This window comes from Eulemur rufifrons, chromosome 15 (genome assembly GCF_041146395.1).
Source record: "Eulemur rufifrons isolate Redbay chromosome 15, OSU_ERuf_1, whole genome shotgun sequence".
In the NCBI taxonomy this organism is placed as follows: Eukaryota; Metazoa; Chordata; class Mammalia; order Primates; family Lemuridae; genus Eulemur; species Eulemur rufifrons.
The window spans coordinates 45,988,060-46,009,746 of NC_090997.1; the positions used below are offsets into that span (position 1 = coordinate 45,988,060).

Genomic DNA, 21,687 nt, shown 5'->3' on the forward strand with positions numbered 1-21,687 from the left:
AAAAGGCTGGGAATGATACATGTTGGCAAAAATAATGCTATATCCAATTCAAGTAATTTCTGGTAAAGTCAAGAAAATTGGGCAGCAAAACATCATTCAGATTCATCTCACAAGCTAAATTATGATAAATTAAAAACACTAATTAGAAAACAAAAAAGTAAACTTTACCTTTCTTGATGTACAGATGTCAAAAAATGGCTTATTTCTGACACTAAATGGCTCTTGTGTTTTGTCAATGAGTCCAGTCTTCATTTTTTCATGCCGAGGATTTATAATTTCTCTTTCTATACACTGCAGACGAACATTAAAATCACAATCTCCAACTGGCTGTGCCTGAATTAAAGAGACAATTATTTAAATTTCAACACTAAGAACTATTTTATCAGCATAATTACCAAGGCTGCTATATAGTAATATACAGTAGTCTATGTAAACAGCTGAGGCTTATCTAATGTTGTCACCCCTTAAGTGCTGCCACCTGTATGTAAAAAGGTTTGGTAAGTGTTAGGTTGGAGAATATATAATAGATATATCATATAGTAGTCTATGTAAATAGCATCCTTTGGAGTTATCTAGTGCACAGCCTGTACAACCACACATGTCAGCCCCAATAATTAGTTTGAATAATGAGAGAAACATCTAAACACAAACACACACAGACTTACTTTAAAATTATAGCTATATAAAACAATATGGGAAAGTGACATGAATCTACAGTACTATAAGTCGATCCCAAGATTTCACATCTGAATTAATATACCCACTAGTCTTATTTATATAAATTAGTAAAATACCTACATAAAAACTAAAATCCACATTATTCAACAAAGAACTAGCAAATAACACATCAAACTAAGCAGCACAGTCACTTATTATACAATGCTTTTTGTTGTTTTAAGTGCTAACATTTTACAGGCATCAATAAATAGAAAACATTTATTAGACAAATAGAATACATCCTCAACTCTAAAAATTAATACAGGAAAAATTTACGTATGTTCAAAGTTATACAGTTATAAAAAAAAGTTTTCTTCTCTTCTCCCCAATAAACTTTTCCTTCATTGTTCCTAAAGCATCTATGGTATGTCTGAACCATGAAATATAAAATGCATGTACCCTTTTGTATGAGTTAAGGGTGGGAGCTTGCTCTATCCATGTGGTAAGCATGAACACAGTTGCAACACATCAGCTGGTTGACAGTGATCATCTAGATTGGTAAGCATCACCTCAATAGCATATAAACGACTCTTCTTTTCTACTTTACTATTGGACACCCTTCCATGCATTTTTTTCCCATCTTTTCTGTCATCTTCCTCTTCTCCAATCTACTATATATTCTCCAACCTAACAGTTACTCAACCTAATGTTTACATGCAGGTGGCAGCACGTAAGCAGTGAACAACACTAAATAAGCCTCAGGGGATGTCTTTTCCTCAACTTTGGAAGGATGACAACTTTGAGACACAGCAAAGAATAAGGTATAAGAAAAAGTGTGCAAGAGCTAGGTATGACGTAGAAAATGTTCTCTTTAAATAAAGGCAAACAACTCTATGTAAAGAGTATTTATTGAGGAAATGCTACTAAATAACTACACAGTCCATGTGTGATGTTTTCTATTCAACCTACATCATCAACAAGGTTGAAAAACCTAAAATGTTAGGCTTGTTTATTAGACCTATCAGAGGAATTCAGACACCTATAAAATTAAAGTAGAACAACCAAGCCCTTTTTTCCCTAAGAAAGAAAAGAAAAAGTCTATCAACCGTTAAAAGATACATAAGTAGTCTAAATTCCCTCTGAGATGCTTTCCACCTTTATATATAAATTCAGCAAAACAAGAATAGATTGAAAACAAGTTTACCTTCAAAACCACGATGCCTATAGGCAAAGAAGCTCTCAATAGATTGGTGTTAAATCACTGAGAATAGACTAGGGAAAACACTAAATAACTACTGACTATCTGGCCTCTCTGTTTTCAGTTCTTCCTCACTTCAAAACACTATCCATGCTGCCACTGGAGTTATTAATACAATACAATATCATACAATAAAAGTATATTCCTATCATTAGCCTAACTAAAACCCTTCAACAGTGCCCTATTACATAAAGAACTAAGTTATTCAAGTAACCTGGGCCCCTACTCACCAATCCATTCTCATTTGCTGCTATGTCCCACACCTCACCACACATCAATTATGCTAACAAACCATCTAATGTTCCTGACCTCCATGACTCAATCTTTCAAAACTAATTTGTGTCACTTTCACTGTCTGCAAGTCCATGCTTCAATAATTCAACTATACCTAGGTAAGTGCTCTAATACTATTTTTGTTACATACCTTTGTTGTTATAATTAAGAAATATTATATTTCTATACATTTATATTCTCATCCAAAAGAGTGGTCTGCAAATTTGTTTTGATTTTACACCCACTCTAAACACATATCTTAACAACTGTATATAATATATGCATATTAATTTTTAATAATTTATTATTAAATTAATTTATTATTAAATGTATGACAATATGTTATAAAACAACCAAAAGTAGAATAAATAAATATATTTTTTAAATAAACAGAAGTTCTCCTATGTTTTTCCCAAACCCCAATGAATTGTGGTAAAAATGGCCTTCTCTGGAAGCCAGTGCACTAACGTATGGATTCCTTAAAGGCAAGAAATTATGTCTTATTCATCTCCAAATACCCAATACCTAGAAGAGTACTTGACTTATAAAAGATGACCAATGAAACTCTTCCTGGACAAAATAATAAACTAAAGGACTAAAAAGATTTTTAACTATTATTTCAAAAAACAAAATTTTTTTCCTAATAGTGGCCTTGACTTGGTGAAACAAAATAAACATGGTTAATTATCCCTGAAGATGCCATAGTATATTAAAGAACTAAATATGAAGCTTTCAATTATAAATGTATCCCAATATCAGAAGTGTGAAAAAATATTTGACTTTAGATCATGAAATATGGTAACAGGCACACAAGAAATACGTATTGAATAAACAACTATCGACCTAAAGACAAAAAGCGTAAGTTAATCATTTTTAGAATATGGATGAATTTCTTAAACAAGACACAAAAGCACAGTCTTTGAGGTCTAAGTTGACTTCATTAAAATCAAAAGCTTCTGTGCATCAATAAATACTGATTTGGAAAAGGTATTATTTGCCGAAACAATAATCGAAAAAGGACTAGAATCCAGAAAAGATAACAGATTCCTACATAAGAAGAAAAAAAGACAGACAACCAAATAGAAAAATTAGATTATACAAACTTTCAATTAAATAGCAAAATAAAAATGCAAACAAATAAAAATAAACCTATGAAATATGTTCAACTTCATTAGTAATCAGGGGGAAAAAACGACAACCAAATTTTTAAAAATTAGAAGATTGTATTAGACTTGTAATTAAATCACACCAAAAAAATCCCAAGCAAGTAAAGCTAAACATATGAAACATCTTAAACCTCATTAGTAATCAGAGAAAACCAAATTAAAACAGGATGAGATACCATTTGACACACCAAATTGTCAAAAATTTAAATGTTTGGTAAAGCCAACTGTGGCAAATTGTAACAACTATGAGAGGAATTTAGTAACGCAGCTAATGAAGCTGAAGTTGTGAACTTAATCATAATCTCCATGATGTAGTGATGAGAGATTCAATGTTTTAAAAACACCTTCCAGGTAATTACATCCCAAGAATGAGAACAATTATCCTAGGGAAACTTTCATACATATGCACAAGGAAAAATATATGCAATTGTTCAAGCAGTAGTAAGTAATATAATAGCAAAAAGTGGAAATGCAAATATCCACCAAAAGGAAAGAGGATAATTTCCTCTTTGTTATATTTATTTGTATATATTTATACAAAGGAACACTCAATGGTAATTAAAGTGAATGAACTAAATCTACAGCACTAACACAGATAAATCTCAACAAGGTAACGTGGAGCAAATGGTGGGTAGCACAGTATAATGACATTTATATAACACTAGAAACTCTACAAAAGAATACCACATGTATTTGGATACATACAAACATATTAATAGTAAAAGTATTTAAAACATTCACGGGATAATAAACACCAAATTCAAAGTAGAGGTTGCTTCTAGGCAAGAGAAATGAAAACAGGACGAGAGAGGTACAGCCAAAAACTTCTATTGGATTTGTAATTAATTATTTCTTATTAAAAAGACTGGCCAGGCACAGCAGCTCATGCCTGTAATTAGCACTTAGGGAGGCCGAGGCAGGAGGATTGCTTGGGGCCAGAAGTTTGAGACCAGCCCAAGCAAGACCAAGATCACTACCCTGTCTCTACAAAAACTAGAAAGATTAGCCAGGCATGACGCCATGCGCCTATAGTCCTACCTACTCTGAAGGCTAAGGCAGGAGGATCTCTTGAGCCCAGGAGTTTGAGGTTACAGTCAGCTCTGATGATGCCACTGTACTGTGGCCCAGGCAACAGAGCAAGACCCTGCACCCTTCCCAAAAAAAAGATCTAGGTCGTCAGTACATGAGTATTCCTTATATTATTCTCTATATTCTTGTATGCTGAAATTTTTCATATTTTTAAAAAAGTATTAGAGGGCTGTAATCTGAGACAGAGCTCCCAGGCTAAGAAGTGAGATCACACTGAACACAGCAGAGCTCAGTATTAAGAGGCAAAGGAGACAGCACTTCTCTATACACAAAGAATCAAAACCAGTCCCACCCCCTTATGCCTAGTTATAGGCCGATGAATGTTATTCCAAGATCCGTGATAAGATTAAGCCAATTCTGGAAAGCATTACTTTTGAGGAATACAATAGTCACAAACAGAACAAAATGAAAACTTGATATTTTCTAGCTTTGAGGTTCTTAAATCTGAAACTATGTTTGAAATACAGAGATTCAATCAAAAAATGAGATCTATGCATTGAAATTTTCCAGGAAAAGAAAGCCTTTAACTAACTTGGATTAATGCAATTCTGACTCTTAATACTGTAATTTATTATTCATTCAACACCTCATAATCACTTTCTCTTCTGTTTTGTTGTTGTTTTAGTGACAGAAATAAAACTTCTAGGTGCTTTTTTTTAAATCAAGTACAAGATATTTAAAACCAAGAAATTTCCATTTTACAAAATGCTGTCTTATTTTATCAGAGTTAAACTCTTTTTCTTTACTTGAAGTTAAAGAAACCTAAAGACAAAGAAATATGCAAAATATTAGGCAGTAAGAGAAAGAAAAGGAGATATGAAAATATTAACAAAAAGATATCCAATGAGTAAACTGAGTCATAATTTTTCTTTCCTACTATCTCTGAGGCAGTAATACTCTATTTGTTTAAAAAAATCCATTATTTCAGTGACAATTTTTATTTTATGAATTATAAAATGTACTTACATTGAATTTAATTATGTCATATATCAAATATCTAGGAACAGCCTGTCCATTTACTCTGTCAATAATCATTTCCTTGAAAGAGAAAAGAAGATAAGTTTCTTCATACTTTAGTAGCAATTTCTTTAATTTGACTGAAATACAGCATATACACAGTAAGCAAATAAATCATAAATATACAACTTGAAATTTTAAGGACAACACACTTGTACCCAGATCAAATCAGTAAAGTTATCAGCCCCCTCCCCAATCCCTTTCATGCATTTATTCTATATTGAAATAAAATCATGACAATATCACATTATATTTTTTATATTTGAATTACTATGCTACATTCTATATTATGCTTGAATTACTAGACAATTAAGGATAAAGAGACTATAAATTTTAAATTCTAAAAGTCAGAGCCATTTTTAAAATTAATTTTGTTTAATCATTATTGCTTTAAATTTTGTTACATGCCAATTACTTTAATCCTAAAATCTATAACTACAAATGGCACCCTTATTACAGATTTCATTTCCATGTGACCCATGTAGTCTTTCTTGGTTTCATGTTGCTTTACTAGATTTTGATCAAAGGGAGCAGGGCAAGAGAGTATGAACAAATCACTGCAAATCTACCATAGCCATTAAGAAGTCAAAACAAATTCTGCACTCTGACAGAAAGAGATAAGGATGTTAAAGGATGATTATGGGTGTATAATGCAGTATTTTATAAAATTTTAATTCTTAAGTTTTTGACCTAAAAATTTTTTTCCTCATATTCTTCCTAGGAAAGTAGGCAGGTTTCCTGCTATCTAATTTCATGACAGAAAATCTACACGTAATCATCTAAAATCATAAACAACACACTGATTTAGGAAATATATATTTTGTTATTATAAGAAATCATTAATTAATGTCTTTCCTGAATATGAGTTTCTTAAGCAACAGATATTTACTTATAGGTATCATCTTTGACCTAACACTTGATATAAATTAAATCATGTTTGCTATTTTAAACTGTTTCTTGAAATATTTTTATTTAAATACTTGTATCTGAGCATTTTATACACTAATAAGGTGGTGGCAATAGGTTTCAATTAGTTATTCTTTTCAAAAATGTGTGACTGGAAATTAAGTGGACATCCAGGTTCAGATAGGAGACACATCACAGATTTTCCCTCCCAAATTGCCTGATGAAATGAGCAAGAACATGTTTCCCTTTATGCATTATTTTGAACATGTTTCCCTTTATGCATTATTTTAAAAATCCAAAAAGAAAATTTATTATCAGCAAACAAAACAGGTATAAAGGAATAACCAAATGATAAGCTTTAAAAATTTACAGCCAAGGAAACTACCAAGATTCTGGTAAAACAAAAAGGCACAGCTGGTCAGCTCAAAGCCCACTAAACCTCTACTTATAAAACGACAAATTCTTGATAATTTTCACTATTATAATCAAATATAAACAGAAACAAACTCAGTGGTTTCTTTCTCTTTTTTCTTTCTTCTGACTGAGGAATAATTAAAATAGCCGAACACTCTGAAGTGAAGGCTCCAGGAATCCACACTGAGTTGGAGAAATTATTTGAACATTATGGGAATAAAATATGGCTCCAAACTAGGTGAAGAAGACCAAAAGTTCTTAAGAGAGAACAGAACCCATGGATTCTAACAAAAACTTAATACCTAAGGTAGTAATATCAAAATAATGGGAATACCTGAGTTTTTCCCAATGATCCCACCACCACAACGTCCCCTTCCCTACAACTGCCACCATTATCCTAAACTACAGAAAAGTAGGTAAAGATAAAATAATCTTAAATTTTAGTTATGAAAATTGGAACCTTGTGCACTGTTGGAATTGTAAAATGGTACAACTTCTATGGAGAGCAGTATGACAGTTACCTCAAAAAAAATTCAAAAGAGAACTAGCATATGATTCAGCAATCCCAATTCAGAGTATTATGTCCAAAAGAACTAAAAGCAGGGTCTCAAAGAGGTATCTGTACACTCATATTCACTGCAGCATTACTCACAATAGCCAAGAAGTGAAAGCAACCAAATGTCCATCAATGGATAAATAAATATACAAATGTGGGTATATACATATAATGGATTATTCGACCCTGAAAAGGAAGGAAATACTGTCATATGCTACAACGTGGATGAACCTTGAGGAAATTATGCTAAGTAAAATAAACAAGTCACAAAAAGACAAATACTGTCTGAGTCCACTTAAACGAGGTATCTAAAGTAGTTAAATACACAAAAACAGAAAGTAGAATGGTGCCTGCCAGGAGGTGGGGTGAGGATAGAATGAAGTGCTATTTAATGAGTACAAAGTTTCAGTTCTGCAAGATGAAAAATCTGAGATCTATTGTACAATAATGTGAATATACTTAACACTATTGAACTGTATACTTAAAATAGTTAAGATGATGAATTTTGTTACATGTTTTTTTTAATGACAATTAAAATTTTAAATTAAAAAAAAAAGTAGTTAAGTGAAAACAAACTTCCCTTTGCAACCAAAATGGCATACCAGGCACTGGATTTACTCTCCTGCCTGAAACAACTAAAGACATGGACAAAATACATGAAGTAATGAATTTAAGACACTGAATATTCAGGAACAAGGGGCAGTAAACAAACTAGATGAGCCCTACAATTGTCCCATGTATTGACTTAAGGAGAGTTTTCAGGCTTTGGCACAGGCAAGGGGATCAGAGGTAGAGCCTAGTGGTCTCCCTGAGTTGAGAAAACTGAATAAGCTTTCTAGGGAGACCAAGGCAATTAGAATTACTCAGGGCAGAGTATAAAAGAGACAGAGAGCTGTCCTCAGAGAGAGAATTCCAGAGATCTGCAGAAGGACCCCCTTGAATATTCAGCAGAGTACCAATCAGTGTAGACATGTGAGGAAATTACCCAAGACCAAGCTAAGAGCAACCATAAAGTCTTAGGGGGAACAGTACCTGCTATCCAGTACAGGGATGGAAATAACGCCTGTTCCCACCAGCCAGATTAGAAAACCTCGTAATTCACAGGTCATTGAGTAATGAGAAGAATCTTGTCTCAGTAATGGGGAAGAATTATCCCTAGACTAGATACTGCTCTAATCCACCTAACAAATCTTAAAAGCAAGACCCAAAAGGAACAAATTACTTCTAAGTAAATTGTGTTCCAGAGCAAAGCTAAAGAAAATTTATAGGAATACAAAAACAATCAGCGCTCAAAACAAGGTAAAGTTCACAATGTCTGATATACAATCAAAATCGCCAGGCCTGCAAATATAAGCTATAAAAAAGAGGAAATCAATTGAAACAGGCCCAAAACTGACAGAGCTATTAAAGTTAGCAGGCAAGAACACTAAGACAGCTTACTACATATTCATACATAGTAAAAAACATTCAAAAGTTAAGTAGGGACATAGATACAAAAAAGGAATCAGAATGAATTTCCAAAGATAAAAACTGCAATGTTTGAATTGAAAAATACTGTGGTTGCGATTAATAGCAGTTGAAACAGTGCAGGAAAAAAAAGATTAGCATATGAACATATAGTAATAGAAACCATCCAAAATGAAATATGAAAGAAAAAAGATTTTTTACAAAGTGAAAACAGCATTAATAATTAGATCTTAAGGAGGGGAAGGGTAGAAATAGTGCTGAAAATTTTTCTACTTTTGATAAAAATTATAAACCCACAGACCAAAAAAAAAAAAAAAAAAGCACAATAAACCTCAAGCACAAGAATCCTGCAGGAAACTACACCAAGGCACATCAACTCTATAACCCTCAAGAACTTATTAGAAATTGCTCCATTGTCTTTTATATTAAATGTTGCTATGGAGAAATCTGAAACTTGAACCCTTCATTATAGCCCCTACCAAAAAAATAAATAATTCTGCAAGTTTATTTTCCCACCCTCTGTACTTTTCCATAATGAAAGTCCCCAGGCACCCAATCCTGCCTGCTCATCCAGTATTTCCTGAGCCCAAACTATGAAGTAGGCGTAGCTCTAAGTAATGGAGAAATAAACATACAGTTCCTACCTTCAAGAGATTTAGAGTCTCAGAAAGAGAGGAAAATATAAAACTAGTTAGGTTCAATGAAGAGTTATAGTTTTAATGATAGATGACTATATAAATAGAATAACCCTGTAGCCTACTGTCCAAACCAGGATACTGTAAAACAGATTGCTATTAATAATTATACTAAAACAGATGTATACCTGGTCCTATACCGGCCAATTTAGGATACATCTGGTATAAGTCTAAGTAGAAGGAGTAGTTACTTCTACTTGAAGAATAAGAAAAAGTTTGATAATAAGGTACGTGACCCTTAGCTCAGTCCTGAAAGTTGAAGAGAATATTTTCCAGCAGGATGGTGGATGGGCCAAATGGTATAACAAAGGCACAAAAAAAAAGATGGTTTGGGGTAAATTGTCCAAAGCTCAGTATAGGTAGAATTTATGGTTAAGGATCACAATAAAAGATGAGACTGAATACAGAGGCATGCTCCAGATTTATAGAATACTTTGTTAAGCAGTTTGGCCTTTATGCTTTGGGAAAGGGGGAACCACTGAAGGGTTTTAATGAAAGAAAGTAATCTCTTTCCTTTTATTAACGGTTCTCTAGAAAACCTGTGAACCTTCAAGGCTCATCTCTGTAACCCAGCGCTCTCCAAATCTTTTTGGTCCCAGGGGCGGGTTTCATGGAAGACAATTTTTCCATGGACTAGGGATGAGGGGGTGGGGTGTCGTGGGTGGGTGGGGATGTGGTACGGAGCTCAGGTGGTGATGTGCGTCCATTTCCTACCAGGCCACAGCCTGGAGGTTGGGGACCACAGCTGTAACCCATTCCTTGAAATCTTCCACACAAGGCCTACTGGCTTCTAATTATCATAGTCCATCTAGGTGATGAAATGTTCTAGAATTAGATAGTGGTAATGGTTGCATAGCCTTGTGAATATACTAAAAACCACTGAATTGAAGACCTTAAAAAGGTGGATTTCACAGTATGTGAATTATATCTCAATTTTAAAAATAAATAAATTGAAAAAAAAAAAAAAAGAAATCCTAAAAGCAGTTCTTCAGAATGAAAGGAAATAATGGAACCCCAGATACACAACACATATTGTCAACTATGCACATACTGATTATACATGTTATATAAATATAGACACAAAAAAAGAAATACGTCAAAATGTTAAAATGTAATCTCTTGATTGTTGAATTTTCTCTACAATTTAGAGACTTTCTAAAATTTCAACAATGAGCACGCATACCCTTTTATAAAAAATTGATAATTAAAAGACTCGATTTTTCTAAGATTCTTGCTATTAGCTTTAATGATTAACTGCTATATCCTTCTCTTAGCCTCAACATTAAATTGATTAAATTTCACTGAAGTGCTACAAGTGAATTAATGCCATATTTCTAAACTCCTAGCTTCCACATTTTGTAGGTCAAGGAACATGATTTAGCAGAGCAAAATAAAAGCTTCAACACTCACATCTGACAGTCAGACAATTAGGTGGTTTGAGTTATTCTTGGATTTGGAATTTTACAAAAACAATTTGCAAATGAAAATGGAGAAGAAACAGGAAACTATACAGAGGACTGTTTTAATTAACTAACTGAAAAAAACAGATATGGCAACTATAATTCTAGCCCAAGTAAATTGACATCATGAATCATACTGCTATTTTAAAACTTCACAAGAATCTATTATGCTGCTCTCCAGTTATCCAAGTTTGGGGTGAAAATAAATAGTATTGCTAAGTTAAATCTGCAGATGGTTAAACATCTAATCCTTAAGCATTATTTCCTACCTGGAATGCCCTCAGCCCATGTCCAACAAAAATCTCTTTCTATAGAAATCTTTCCACTTCTAATGCCAACTCCTACATAAAACATCTTTACTTTCTGACTGACTATATGTGATTTATTTCTCCTCTAAACTACCATAGAACTTGCTTTAAATACCTCTCTTTGGGTTATTGCTTGAATGTCTCTTCTTACCAATCCACCCTACCCAATTACACAAAATGTCTCAACAGTAAGGCCTTCTCCTCAACCCTGTGAGCAATGTCTGTACTACTCTTGGCACAGCAACTTGCACATGATAGGTACTCAACAAGTATTAGTTCAATTATAAACTATACTAAACTTTGACAAATGCTATTACTTAAGAGTTTTTCTTCCTTATATTTTATTAGTTATAATGTTTTAAAAAACTATACCTTAAATAAAACAAAGGTAACAAAAACTACAATGTTTCTGCTATTCCTATGGACCAACTACCAGAGTTGCCACAAATGGCTATGTTTATAGACTACACAATTTCAGAGATGCCAGTCACATCAACTATAAAGTGATAGGTAGATATAGATACCATGCACATTTACGCATTTTTAATAAATGGCATTTAATAAATAGCTTTAATATATAGCATTTTTAATAAAAATATTTTATTACACACACTGTCATAGAAATGAAAATTTATTAGAAGTAGAAAAAATACAAAAATCAGAATGTCCACCAAAGGAGGACTGGTCAAATAAATTACAGAACTGTTTATCAAACATGCCTAAAGAGAATCACTCGGTCACCTGTACAGACACGTAGGCCCCTGGGAGATTCCAATTCATGAGGACTAGGATGGGCTGTTTGGAGAGGTCATATTTTTAAACAAGCAATTTTTAACCCTACAATTTTCACAATCAAGATAATTTGGAAACCCCAAATTATGGTGTTTATATATACAATAGTATGCCATTGAGATATTCATGTGAAAAAGATGTCCAAAAAGAATTGCTAAGTGGCAAAAATGACAAGTTACAAAACATATATAACATTTGGTTCTCTTCATGCAAAATTATATCATTATCCACATATGTACATACTTGATCAGAGCACTCACTTTCAACCAGAATAGAGGTACCATGACTATTCACCATTTTTATGGGACTAAAATGAGGCCCTAATTTCCTTAAAGATTCTGACATAATCACTATTCAAAAATCTATGCTCTAGGTTGCTATTACTAATATAAATGTGCTATATGCCTCAGGAACAGATGTCAGATTGAGCACCCTGGCACCAAGAAAAGTCTGAAATGATGGTCAATCAAAATGGTACAGAAATTATTCCAACATTAGGAGTTTAAGTAGTTTTTACCAGCTTTTTGGAGTGTTCTGCATTATTTTAATTTTTATTTAACTAATCCAATATATTTAGAATTAGGGAGGGGAAAGCTATTAGCATGGGAGAAAGTTAAAATAGTTTTAATCAAGTAACTTTATGATTACTAAATACAGATTTTCTGGAATGGGAAAATTCTTATCAGCTTTAAAAATTCAAATGTAAAAGTAACAATGTTTGCTCTCAAAGGCATGATTCTCTTTAAACAAAGACTTATAACCTAAACAGCCAAGGGAAAATGTGATTATGTAGTATTATATAATTAAAACACAACTGAAAAGTAAAATAATACAATAAAATTCATCTTTTCCCACCAAGAATTATTTTTTTCAATCACAAAGAAAACAAATTAAGATTTAACTTTGTTCACTTTTTCTCATAATTAGCAACAATGATCAATACAGAATTCATTTAATTCCCTTTCCATATATTTAACAACTTTATCCACTAAAGAAAACATCTCTAAATCCTATTTATGCTCAAAGATTAAGTTGGCAGCTCCCTCTTTAAAAGGAACTTAATTCAATCTAAGTGCAAGTAAGAAATAGATGAGATTTAACATCCTAATAAAAATTAGATTCAATTCTAACCATTATATTAAAAATATATACTTACTTACAAGGAAAAGAAAACTGACAACATTTAATTTAAAAAGCAAAAAAGTATATACAAATATATAAAAAAATAGGACTTACCCCATCTAAGAGCGTATTTGATAAATGCATCCGGAGATCTTTACGAAATGGAAATTCCAGATTGGAAACATGAAACACTGAATTGTCTCTATCAATCATAAAAACTTCATTTGTGCCATCAATCAACATCATGTAACTGTAGGTGAAACATTATAAAGGTAATATTATGGTATAATATCAAAAATAGGGTCACAAATAGAGTCATAAAAAGTAACAGTTAAACTGGTCTTCCTTAGACTTAAGACATCTTTGTGGAGTAATGTTCACTAGAGTCCATCTTTCTATTATACAGATTAAAGTATTAATACCACAAATAACTTTTTAATTTTTTTCATTTCCTACAGAAAACACAAGAGTATAGGGAAATCTAAGTTTTTTATGGAGACAATGTAAAATCCAGGAGCAACCTTATGAACCCATCTTGAGAGAATAGTTCTCTAATTTATATTAGAACTTAAACATCAAGTCTTCCAAAGTGTACAAGACATACACATACATAATTGCATTTTATTGGCTCAAAAATTATATATATTAGGTATTATTCTCTACACTTTGAAATAGAAAAAAAATAGAGAAAAAGTAACTGATTTGCAAATGGCCAGACCTCAAACTATCTAATCCTCTTTCTACCACACCCATCAGTAAAACAGCTAATCCCTGTCTTTGAAATAGTATCATGATATAGCCAGATATCAAAATCTGAGGTATAATTTTTCTTCTCATTCATGAAATAAAAACTAAAATATATTTAAACACACCCACAAGAATTTTTATTGGCCTTTATCTTCTTAAACTCAATCAACATATGGAGAAATCTGTACACTTAACATTCTGCAAATGGTCAAGTTACTATCACTGATTCCCCATCAGCAGATCATCGACAATGGAACTCTATTTCACACCATATAAAAAAATAAAGCCCAGATGGATTAAAGTTGAGGAAATTACAGATTGAGAGGCTATGCTACCAGATGAATGATGACAAGAACTGGGGTAAAAATGAAGATTATACCAGGTACAAAAATTTTCAAGGAATGAAAGAAAATTGACAGCAGAAAAGGAGGATTAGGAGGTTTAAAAGCATGAGCCTGAAAGAAACAATCATTTTGTTAGGTTGTTTTTTTTTTGTTGTTAAATGAAAGAGTGGAAGAATAATGGTCTGGATGTACTACTGAAAATGGGAGAGAACACTGACTGAACCATCCAATCTCCTACTCACAAGGTATATAAGGTATATCAGAAAAAAAAGCAGCAACAACTGAAAGAAGGACCTGAATCAAGCTAAGATCAGGGAAACAGAAGAAACAGTAAATGAAGAGATGCAAGCTAACAGAGTATACAGAAGCTGATATAATACAGTGCAATCGGTTTACAATAAACAAATGTTCTAAAGAGTAAAGTATACATGTTTAGGATACGTGGGGAGAAACAGACCTGGATTAAAGTAAAAGAAGTGTGCAAACAACAGGGGGAAGACCAGCAAGGAAGACCAAAGGGGCTTACATTATAGGACTAAATCATGAAGCATGCTGTTACTTGCTGTTTCCAAAATAATTAGTTCCAGCAGGCCCCTAGGGAGGAAATGGAGAGCTCAGTACCTTGACACATATTGAAATCACTGCAGCCCTGATAGATGTGGAGTGTGGAGACTCAGGTTTCACTAGGAAAAATAAAATTACCCTCAGTGTGGACTGACTGTACATCTGAGAGACTCCTAGACCAAATACCAGAACAGCAGGCTCAGAGACTAAATGAATACTTAATTCCCAAGGCCCTCTTGCACACACTTTTCAAAAGCAGCAATTTCTGGTAAGCAGAATCTAAGCTTCTTGGAAGAAGTAAGCCGTGGCTGGGAACGGTGGCTCATGTCTGTAATCCTAGCACTCTGGGAGGCCGAGGCGGCAGGATTGCTTGAGCTCAGAAGTTCGAGACCAGCCTGAGGAAGAGTGAGACCCTGTCTCTACTAACAACAGGAAAAAAAAAAAAAAAAAAAAAATAGCCAAGCATGGTGGCGCAATGGCTCACACCTGTAATCCTAGCACTCTGGGAGGCCGAGGCAGGAGGATCACTCGAGGTCAGGAATTCGAGACCAGCCTGAGCAAGAGCGAGACCCTGTCTCTACTAAAAATAGAAAGAAATTAGCCAACTAAACATATATATAGAAAAAATTAGCCAGGCATGGTGGTGCATGTCTGTAGTCCCAGCTACTCGGGAGGCTGAGGCAGTAGGATCGCTTGAGCCCAGGAGTTTGAGGTTGCTGTGAGCTAGGCTGATGCCACGGCACTCTAGCCCGGGCAACAGAGCGAGACTCTGTCTCAAAAAAAAAAAAAAAAAAAAGACTTATATCTAAGACCTGAACCTATCAACCCACTAGAAGAAAACATCGGGGAAATCCTTGGGGATACTGGGCCAGGAAATTTTTTTTGTGTAAGACTTCAAAAGCACAGGCAACCATACAAAAAGCAGACAAATGGGATCTCATCAAGCTAAAAAGCTTCTGCACGGCAAAGGAAACAATTAACAAAGTAAAGAGACAACGCACAGAATGAGAGAAAATATATGGAAACTATCCATCTGACAAGAGATTAATTACCAAAATATATAAGGAGCTCAAACAAGTCAATTCAACAGCAAAAATAAAAACAATCCAATTTAAAAATTGGGCAAATGATTTGAATAGACATTCCTCAAAAGAAGACATACAAATGGCCAATAGGTATACAAATAAATGCTCAACATTACTAAACAGAGACATGCAAATGAAAACCACAGTGAAATATCATTTAACCTCAGTTAAAATGGTTTCTATCAAAAAGACAAGGAATAAGAGATGCTGGTGAGGAAGTGGAGAAAGGAGAATCTTTGCACAGTACTGCTAGCAATGTACGTTAGTATAGCTGCCACAGAGAAGAGTATGGAGGTTCCTTAAAAAACTAAAATTAGAGCTACTATATGATCCAGCAATTCCACTACTGGGTATACATCCAAAAGAAAGGAAATCAATATATCAAACAGATATCTGCACTCCCATATTTACTGCAACATTATTCACAATCGCCAAAATATGGAATCAACTTAAGTGCCTATCAATCAATGAATGGATTTAAATCATGTGGCATATATACACAATGGAATATTATTCAGCCATAAAAAAAAAATGAATCCTGTCATTTGCAACAACATGGATGGAACTGGAGGCCATGATGTTAAATAAAATAAGATCGGCACAGAAAGACAAATCTCACATGTTCTCATTCATATAGGGGAGTTAAAAAAGTGGATCTCATGAAGATAGAGAGTAGACTGGTGGTTACCAGAAGCTGGGAAGAGGAGGGAGTAGTTGGGGGGGGGAGGTGGGCAATGAAGAGAATTTGATTAATGGGTAAAATATACTGTTTGATAAAAGAAATAAGGCCTAGTGTTCAATAGATTAGTAGGGTGACTATAGTTTATAATAAAATCCACTTACTATACATTTCAAAATAGAAGAGAATAATTCAAATGTTTCTAGAATAAAGAGAAGATAAATATTTAAAGTGATAGATATCCCAAGTACAATGATTTTATCTTTTTAAATTATATGACTATATTAAATTATCACATGTACCCTGAAAATATGCACACCTATTATGTGTTGATTTAAAAAAGCAATTATAAAAAAAAAAAGGCAATTAGGTCGGGCATGGTGGCTCATGCCTGTAATCCTAGAACGCTGGGAGGCCAAAGCGGGAGGATTGCTTGAGGTCAGAGGTTCCAGCCCAGCCTGAGCAAGAGTGAGACCCCATCTCTACAAAAAATAAAAAAATTAGCTGGGCATGGTGGCAGGCACCTGTAGTCCCAGCTACTCAGGAGACTGAGGCAGTAGGATCGCTTCAGCCCAGGAGTTTGAGGTTGCTGTGAGCTACAATGACACCACGGCACCTCTAGCCAAAGCAATCAAGCAAGACTCTGTCTCCAAAAAAAAAAAAAAAAGAGGCAATTATGACATCATCTACAGAAACATATGGAAGATACACAATCCATCACGTTTATGGACTCAGGCCAACATTTTGCAAAGCTTGGTGTTCACTAAAAGGATATTTCAAGACAAAATAAGTTAGGGAAACAGATTTTTCTCTTAGAGCATCAAGATATATATTAGGACATTTAAAGTCATGAGAAAAATATAAATAAGTCTGTTTTATCTTATTTAGCCCATTGTTTCCTAAACTTCATCCTGATATATGTTAATATTTGACAGGACTAATATTCTGTATTTAAATTTGGGAAAAGCTGACCTATGCTAATAAATTTTAGAATTCAGAAAAAAATGGTTTGCCTCTTCTAATTATATATGACGATGATGATGATGATGACAGAAATATTTCCCTTTTCACTGGTTGTCCAGAAATTCAGAATTAAATTTAATGCTCAAATAGAAGAGTTACTAAATCCTAGGGTGACGGTATACTTATTTGATACGTACGTGTGTATCTTATCAGATCCTTCTTTTTAAATCAAGTAGAAAGAACATCAATTAAAAGAAAATACTATTTATGTACACACGTGTATAAAAAGATTTAAAAGGCTAGGGAGGAAAAGGCTTTAGAGGACAATTTGCTACAAAGGACTGTTCATGGAAAACACAACTTGTATCTGCAGAGATACCAGAGAAATTATTTATCAGTTGGTATTTAGGGATTCTTCTGCACATATAAATTTTCAGGCTTTGAAACACACGTTTCTGAGCCATAATTTTTGGCTTGAACTCCAGTCAGTCCAAATCATATTCTTTTGTTACATGATACAAAAAGTAATAAGCGATTTCATGTTAGGAAAGGAGGGTAAGAAAGGTAGAAATATTCCCATACCACTCCAAAGTCTCTGAAGGCAGCCAAATTCTTTTAAAAAAAAGGTAACTATCTCACATACTGCCAGAAAATGACTTAGTATACAACTTTCTACTTTCAGTGAATGAGTCACTAGTGCAATTTCTTATTAATTAGAAAATTATCTCAATTACAAATTTAATAATCAGAATTATTACTTGTATAATCTCCATTTTCATTAAAAATAAAATTTAATTAATTCAATAGACGTATCACTGAATGAGGAAATGATGGTTCACTTTTTATATTAAAGTATATATAGCAAAGATATACAGATTACAGAAAAGCCAAATTTATAAACTACTGTAAATGCAGGTTTCCTAGCTTGACTAAATCTCTCAGGGCAGTCACTGATATGTGAGGTATATAATCAAGTAAAATCACTAAATATACATTAACTAAATTTAGGAAGTACATAATTAAAGAAGGGGAAAATTGATGGAAAATATTGGTAACTTATAGCACCTTAGAGTCCTAATTCACATTCCTACTGTAGTCTGAGAGTAAGCGGTCTTTAAACATTTTATAATTTAAACTTACTACTGATTCAGACTCAACTCTGATCATCAATTATACTTCTAGGAATTTCTCTTATACTCTATGATGGCAAAAATCATAACTATTTTATTCTTTCCCACAGACCAAGTGCCTTGCACAGTATACTTGAATATATACAGAAGGCATTCAATAAATACTTGTTGAGCAAGCGTGTATGTACAAGAAAGTTCATCATAATATTTTATAACAGTGAAAAGGCAAAAAGTGAAATGTCCATCATTCAGCAGATAGGTTAAATAAATATTACATATCTGTGTAAAAGCATACCATGCAAGCATTTTTTTTTTTTTTTTTTTTAACAGAGCCTCACTCTGTTGCGCAGGCTAGAGTACAGTGGCATCATCATAGCTCACTACAACCCCAAACTTCTGGATTCCTGCGCTATTCCTGACTCAGCCACCCAAGTAGCTGGGACTACAGGCACATGCCACCATGCCGGGCTAATTTTTCTATATTTTGTAGTGATGGGGTCTCATTCAGGCTGGTCTCGAACTCCTAAGCTCAAGCAATCCTCCTGTCTCAGCCTCCCAAAGTGGTAGAATTACAGGTGTGAGCCACCAGGCCTGGCCCATATGCAAGCATTTTTAAATGATGATAAAATTTTTCATCAATGTAAAAAGATTTATTTCCATGCTTGGAGGAGGGAAAAAATGGAAAGAGCTTTACATTATATTAAGTGGGAAGAAAGTAACTTAAAAGTCAGAACGCATAATATAATTATAGGGGAAAGGGAAAGGATAAAGCCGTGTGTATATAGTAAATAAAGATAACAAAAAAGAATTATCATCTCTATGTAGTGGAACTATCAATGATATTTGCTTTCCTCATTACACTTTCGTGTATTTTCAAAATTTTTGGAAGTAAACACAAATTTTTTTTTTTAATTTCTTTTAAAAGTGGGAGGGGGGAGGCAGTTAAAGCAACAAAGGAAAAAACCCACCAAACCAGAAATACAGTCTAATTAGACTTAGAGAAACTCTTCCATTTGCAAAGTGGCAATGAAATGAGACAGGATGCTAAACCCTGTTCTTCATACCACAGCAGCTTCAAAAACAAGTATTCCTCCTCCCCCATCATAGAACTTCCATACTAGAGCTTTTTCGTGGGCAATAAAAACAAAAAAGCTGATCATTTAGATTGATTTATTTCATCACCATCTCTATCCATTTTCACTAACCTCTATCAAACTCATTATGGTTTTTCTCTTTAAGTGATTAATCAATTAATTTTAAAAATCTTTATTAAAGAGCCAATCAGGGGTCAGGCTAGATGCCAGGCAGTGCTAGATGCTAGGAAGATAACAGTGAAAAGTACAGGCTCTCTTCTCAACTTCATATAATTTACACATTCTTCTTCTTCTTCTTCTTCTTTTTTTTTTTTGAGACAGAGTCTCGTTCTTTTGCCCTGGCTAGAGTGCCATGGAGTCAGCCTAGCTCACAGCAACCTCAAACTCCTGGGCTTAAGCGATCCTTCTGCCTCAGCCTCCCAAGTAGCTGGGATTACAGGCATGCGCCACCATGCCCGGCTAAATATATATACATATATATATGTAATATATATCTTTTTTTTTTTTTAGTTGTCCATATAATTTCTTTCTATTTTTAGTAGAGATGGAGTCTTGCTCTTGCTCAGGCTGGTCTCGAACTCCTGAGCTCAAACGATCCACCCGCCTCAGCCTCCCAGAGTGCTAGGATTACAGGCGTGAGCCAATTTACACATTCTTAACAAGAAAACAAGACATTAAACAAATAATTCCAAGCATAGTAAGTATTAGAACAGCAAAGTACAAGGTGTTACAGGAGCAAACAAAAGGTAGAATCTCTCAGAGTTTGGAAATCAGAGAAGGCATCCCAGAGGAATTCCGAGTCACCAATAACAGATTGTACTTTAGTGAGCAATTACTATGTGCTTAGCAGTGTTCAAAGCGCTTTACATTTATTAATTAATTTAATCCTTCTGACAACCTTACCAGTAGATAAAATTATTATCTCCATTTTCCAGAAGAGGAAACTGAAACACACATAAGTAACCTGCCCAAGGTCATAAAGCTGAAAAAATAGCAAAACTGATATTAAAGCCTAGACAATAGTTTATTTGTACAGCCTCTACAGTATACTGCCTCTGATCTGCAGTACACAGAAGTTAACCAAGCAAACAGTTGTGGGGTGGGAGAGAAAGGGAAATTGGGGGCTGGAGACAGTACACAGACTAGCACGTGCAATGTCCTTCAGACAAGACAGAATGTGGCAATGTCTTGGCAACTAAAAAAGGTCCAGAATATTGAAACATAAAGAGAAAGCAAGAAATGGCATGGCATGAGACTGGAGAATCAGTTAGGAACATAGGAATTATAAAACCTATTTTTAACTTTACTCTAGAAAATAGAAAACCACTTGTATGAAACAAATCCTAATGGATAATTCAAACACAGGTAATTTAATATGGAAAACTGATTACACAGATACAGGAAAGCTGAAAAGGTAAAACAGGAAAGCTGAAGTAACCCAAAGATTAATAACTGCAGGAAGCACTACCACCCACAGGACTAGGGGAACAAAATGGAAGAGGTCTGTTATCAGAAGCTAGGATCTTAGAGGAAGAGCATTATGGGGCTATGCCTGACAGAGGGTAAAGGAGGTCCATGAAGCTGAGTGCTCAAACCTCTAAGGAGGTGGCACCATATGGCTGGTACCTGGATCTCTAAGGAGAGGAGCCCCACAGTTCAAGTTGGAATCCCTATGAAGAGGCATCAAATGGAGGATTCTCAAACCGCTAAGGGAACACAGCCCAGGAGGTTAGGAAGTGACACTCTATCTGCCTAGTATGCCCCACCCAGAAGCTGGTACCTCTGAGAGGGAGCAGCAAGACTAGCACTGTGAGTGCCAAAAGAAGATGAAGAATGGAGTGATAGTTTGTCCTCTACTGTTGGAAGTATCCTTATGCAAATTGGAAACTAGGCAAGTCCCT

The 21,687-nt window shown here is 34.2% G+C and overlaps 1 protein-coding gene across 3 annotated transcripts in view; it reads right to left on the minus strand.

Moving 5' to 3' along the window:
- The window catches only part of RNGTT (RNA guanylyltransferase and 5'-phosphatase), a 279,755-nt gene that overhangs the window by 182,771 nt on the left and 75,297 nt on the right, over positions 1-21,687 (minus strand). For all 3 annotated transcript variants that reach the window (XM_069487273.1, XM_069487272.1, XM_069487271.1), the window contains 3 exons: positions 13,295-13,430; positions 5,410-5,481; positions 169-333 (listed from right to left, as the gene is read on the minus strand). In XM_069487273.1, the coding sequence (XP_069343374.1) occupies positions 169-333; positions 5,410-5,481; positions 13,295-13,430 (373 nt within the window). The remainder of the gene's footprint in view (positions 1-168; positions 334-5,409; positions 5,482-13,294; positions 13,431-21,687) is intronic.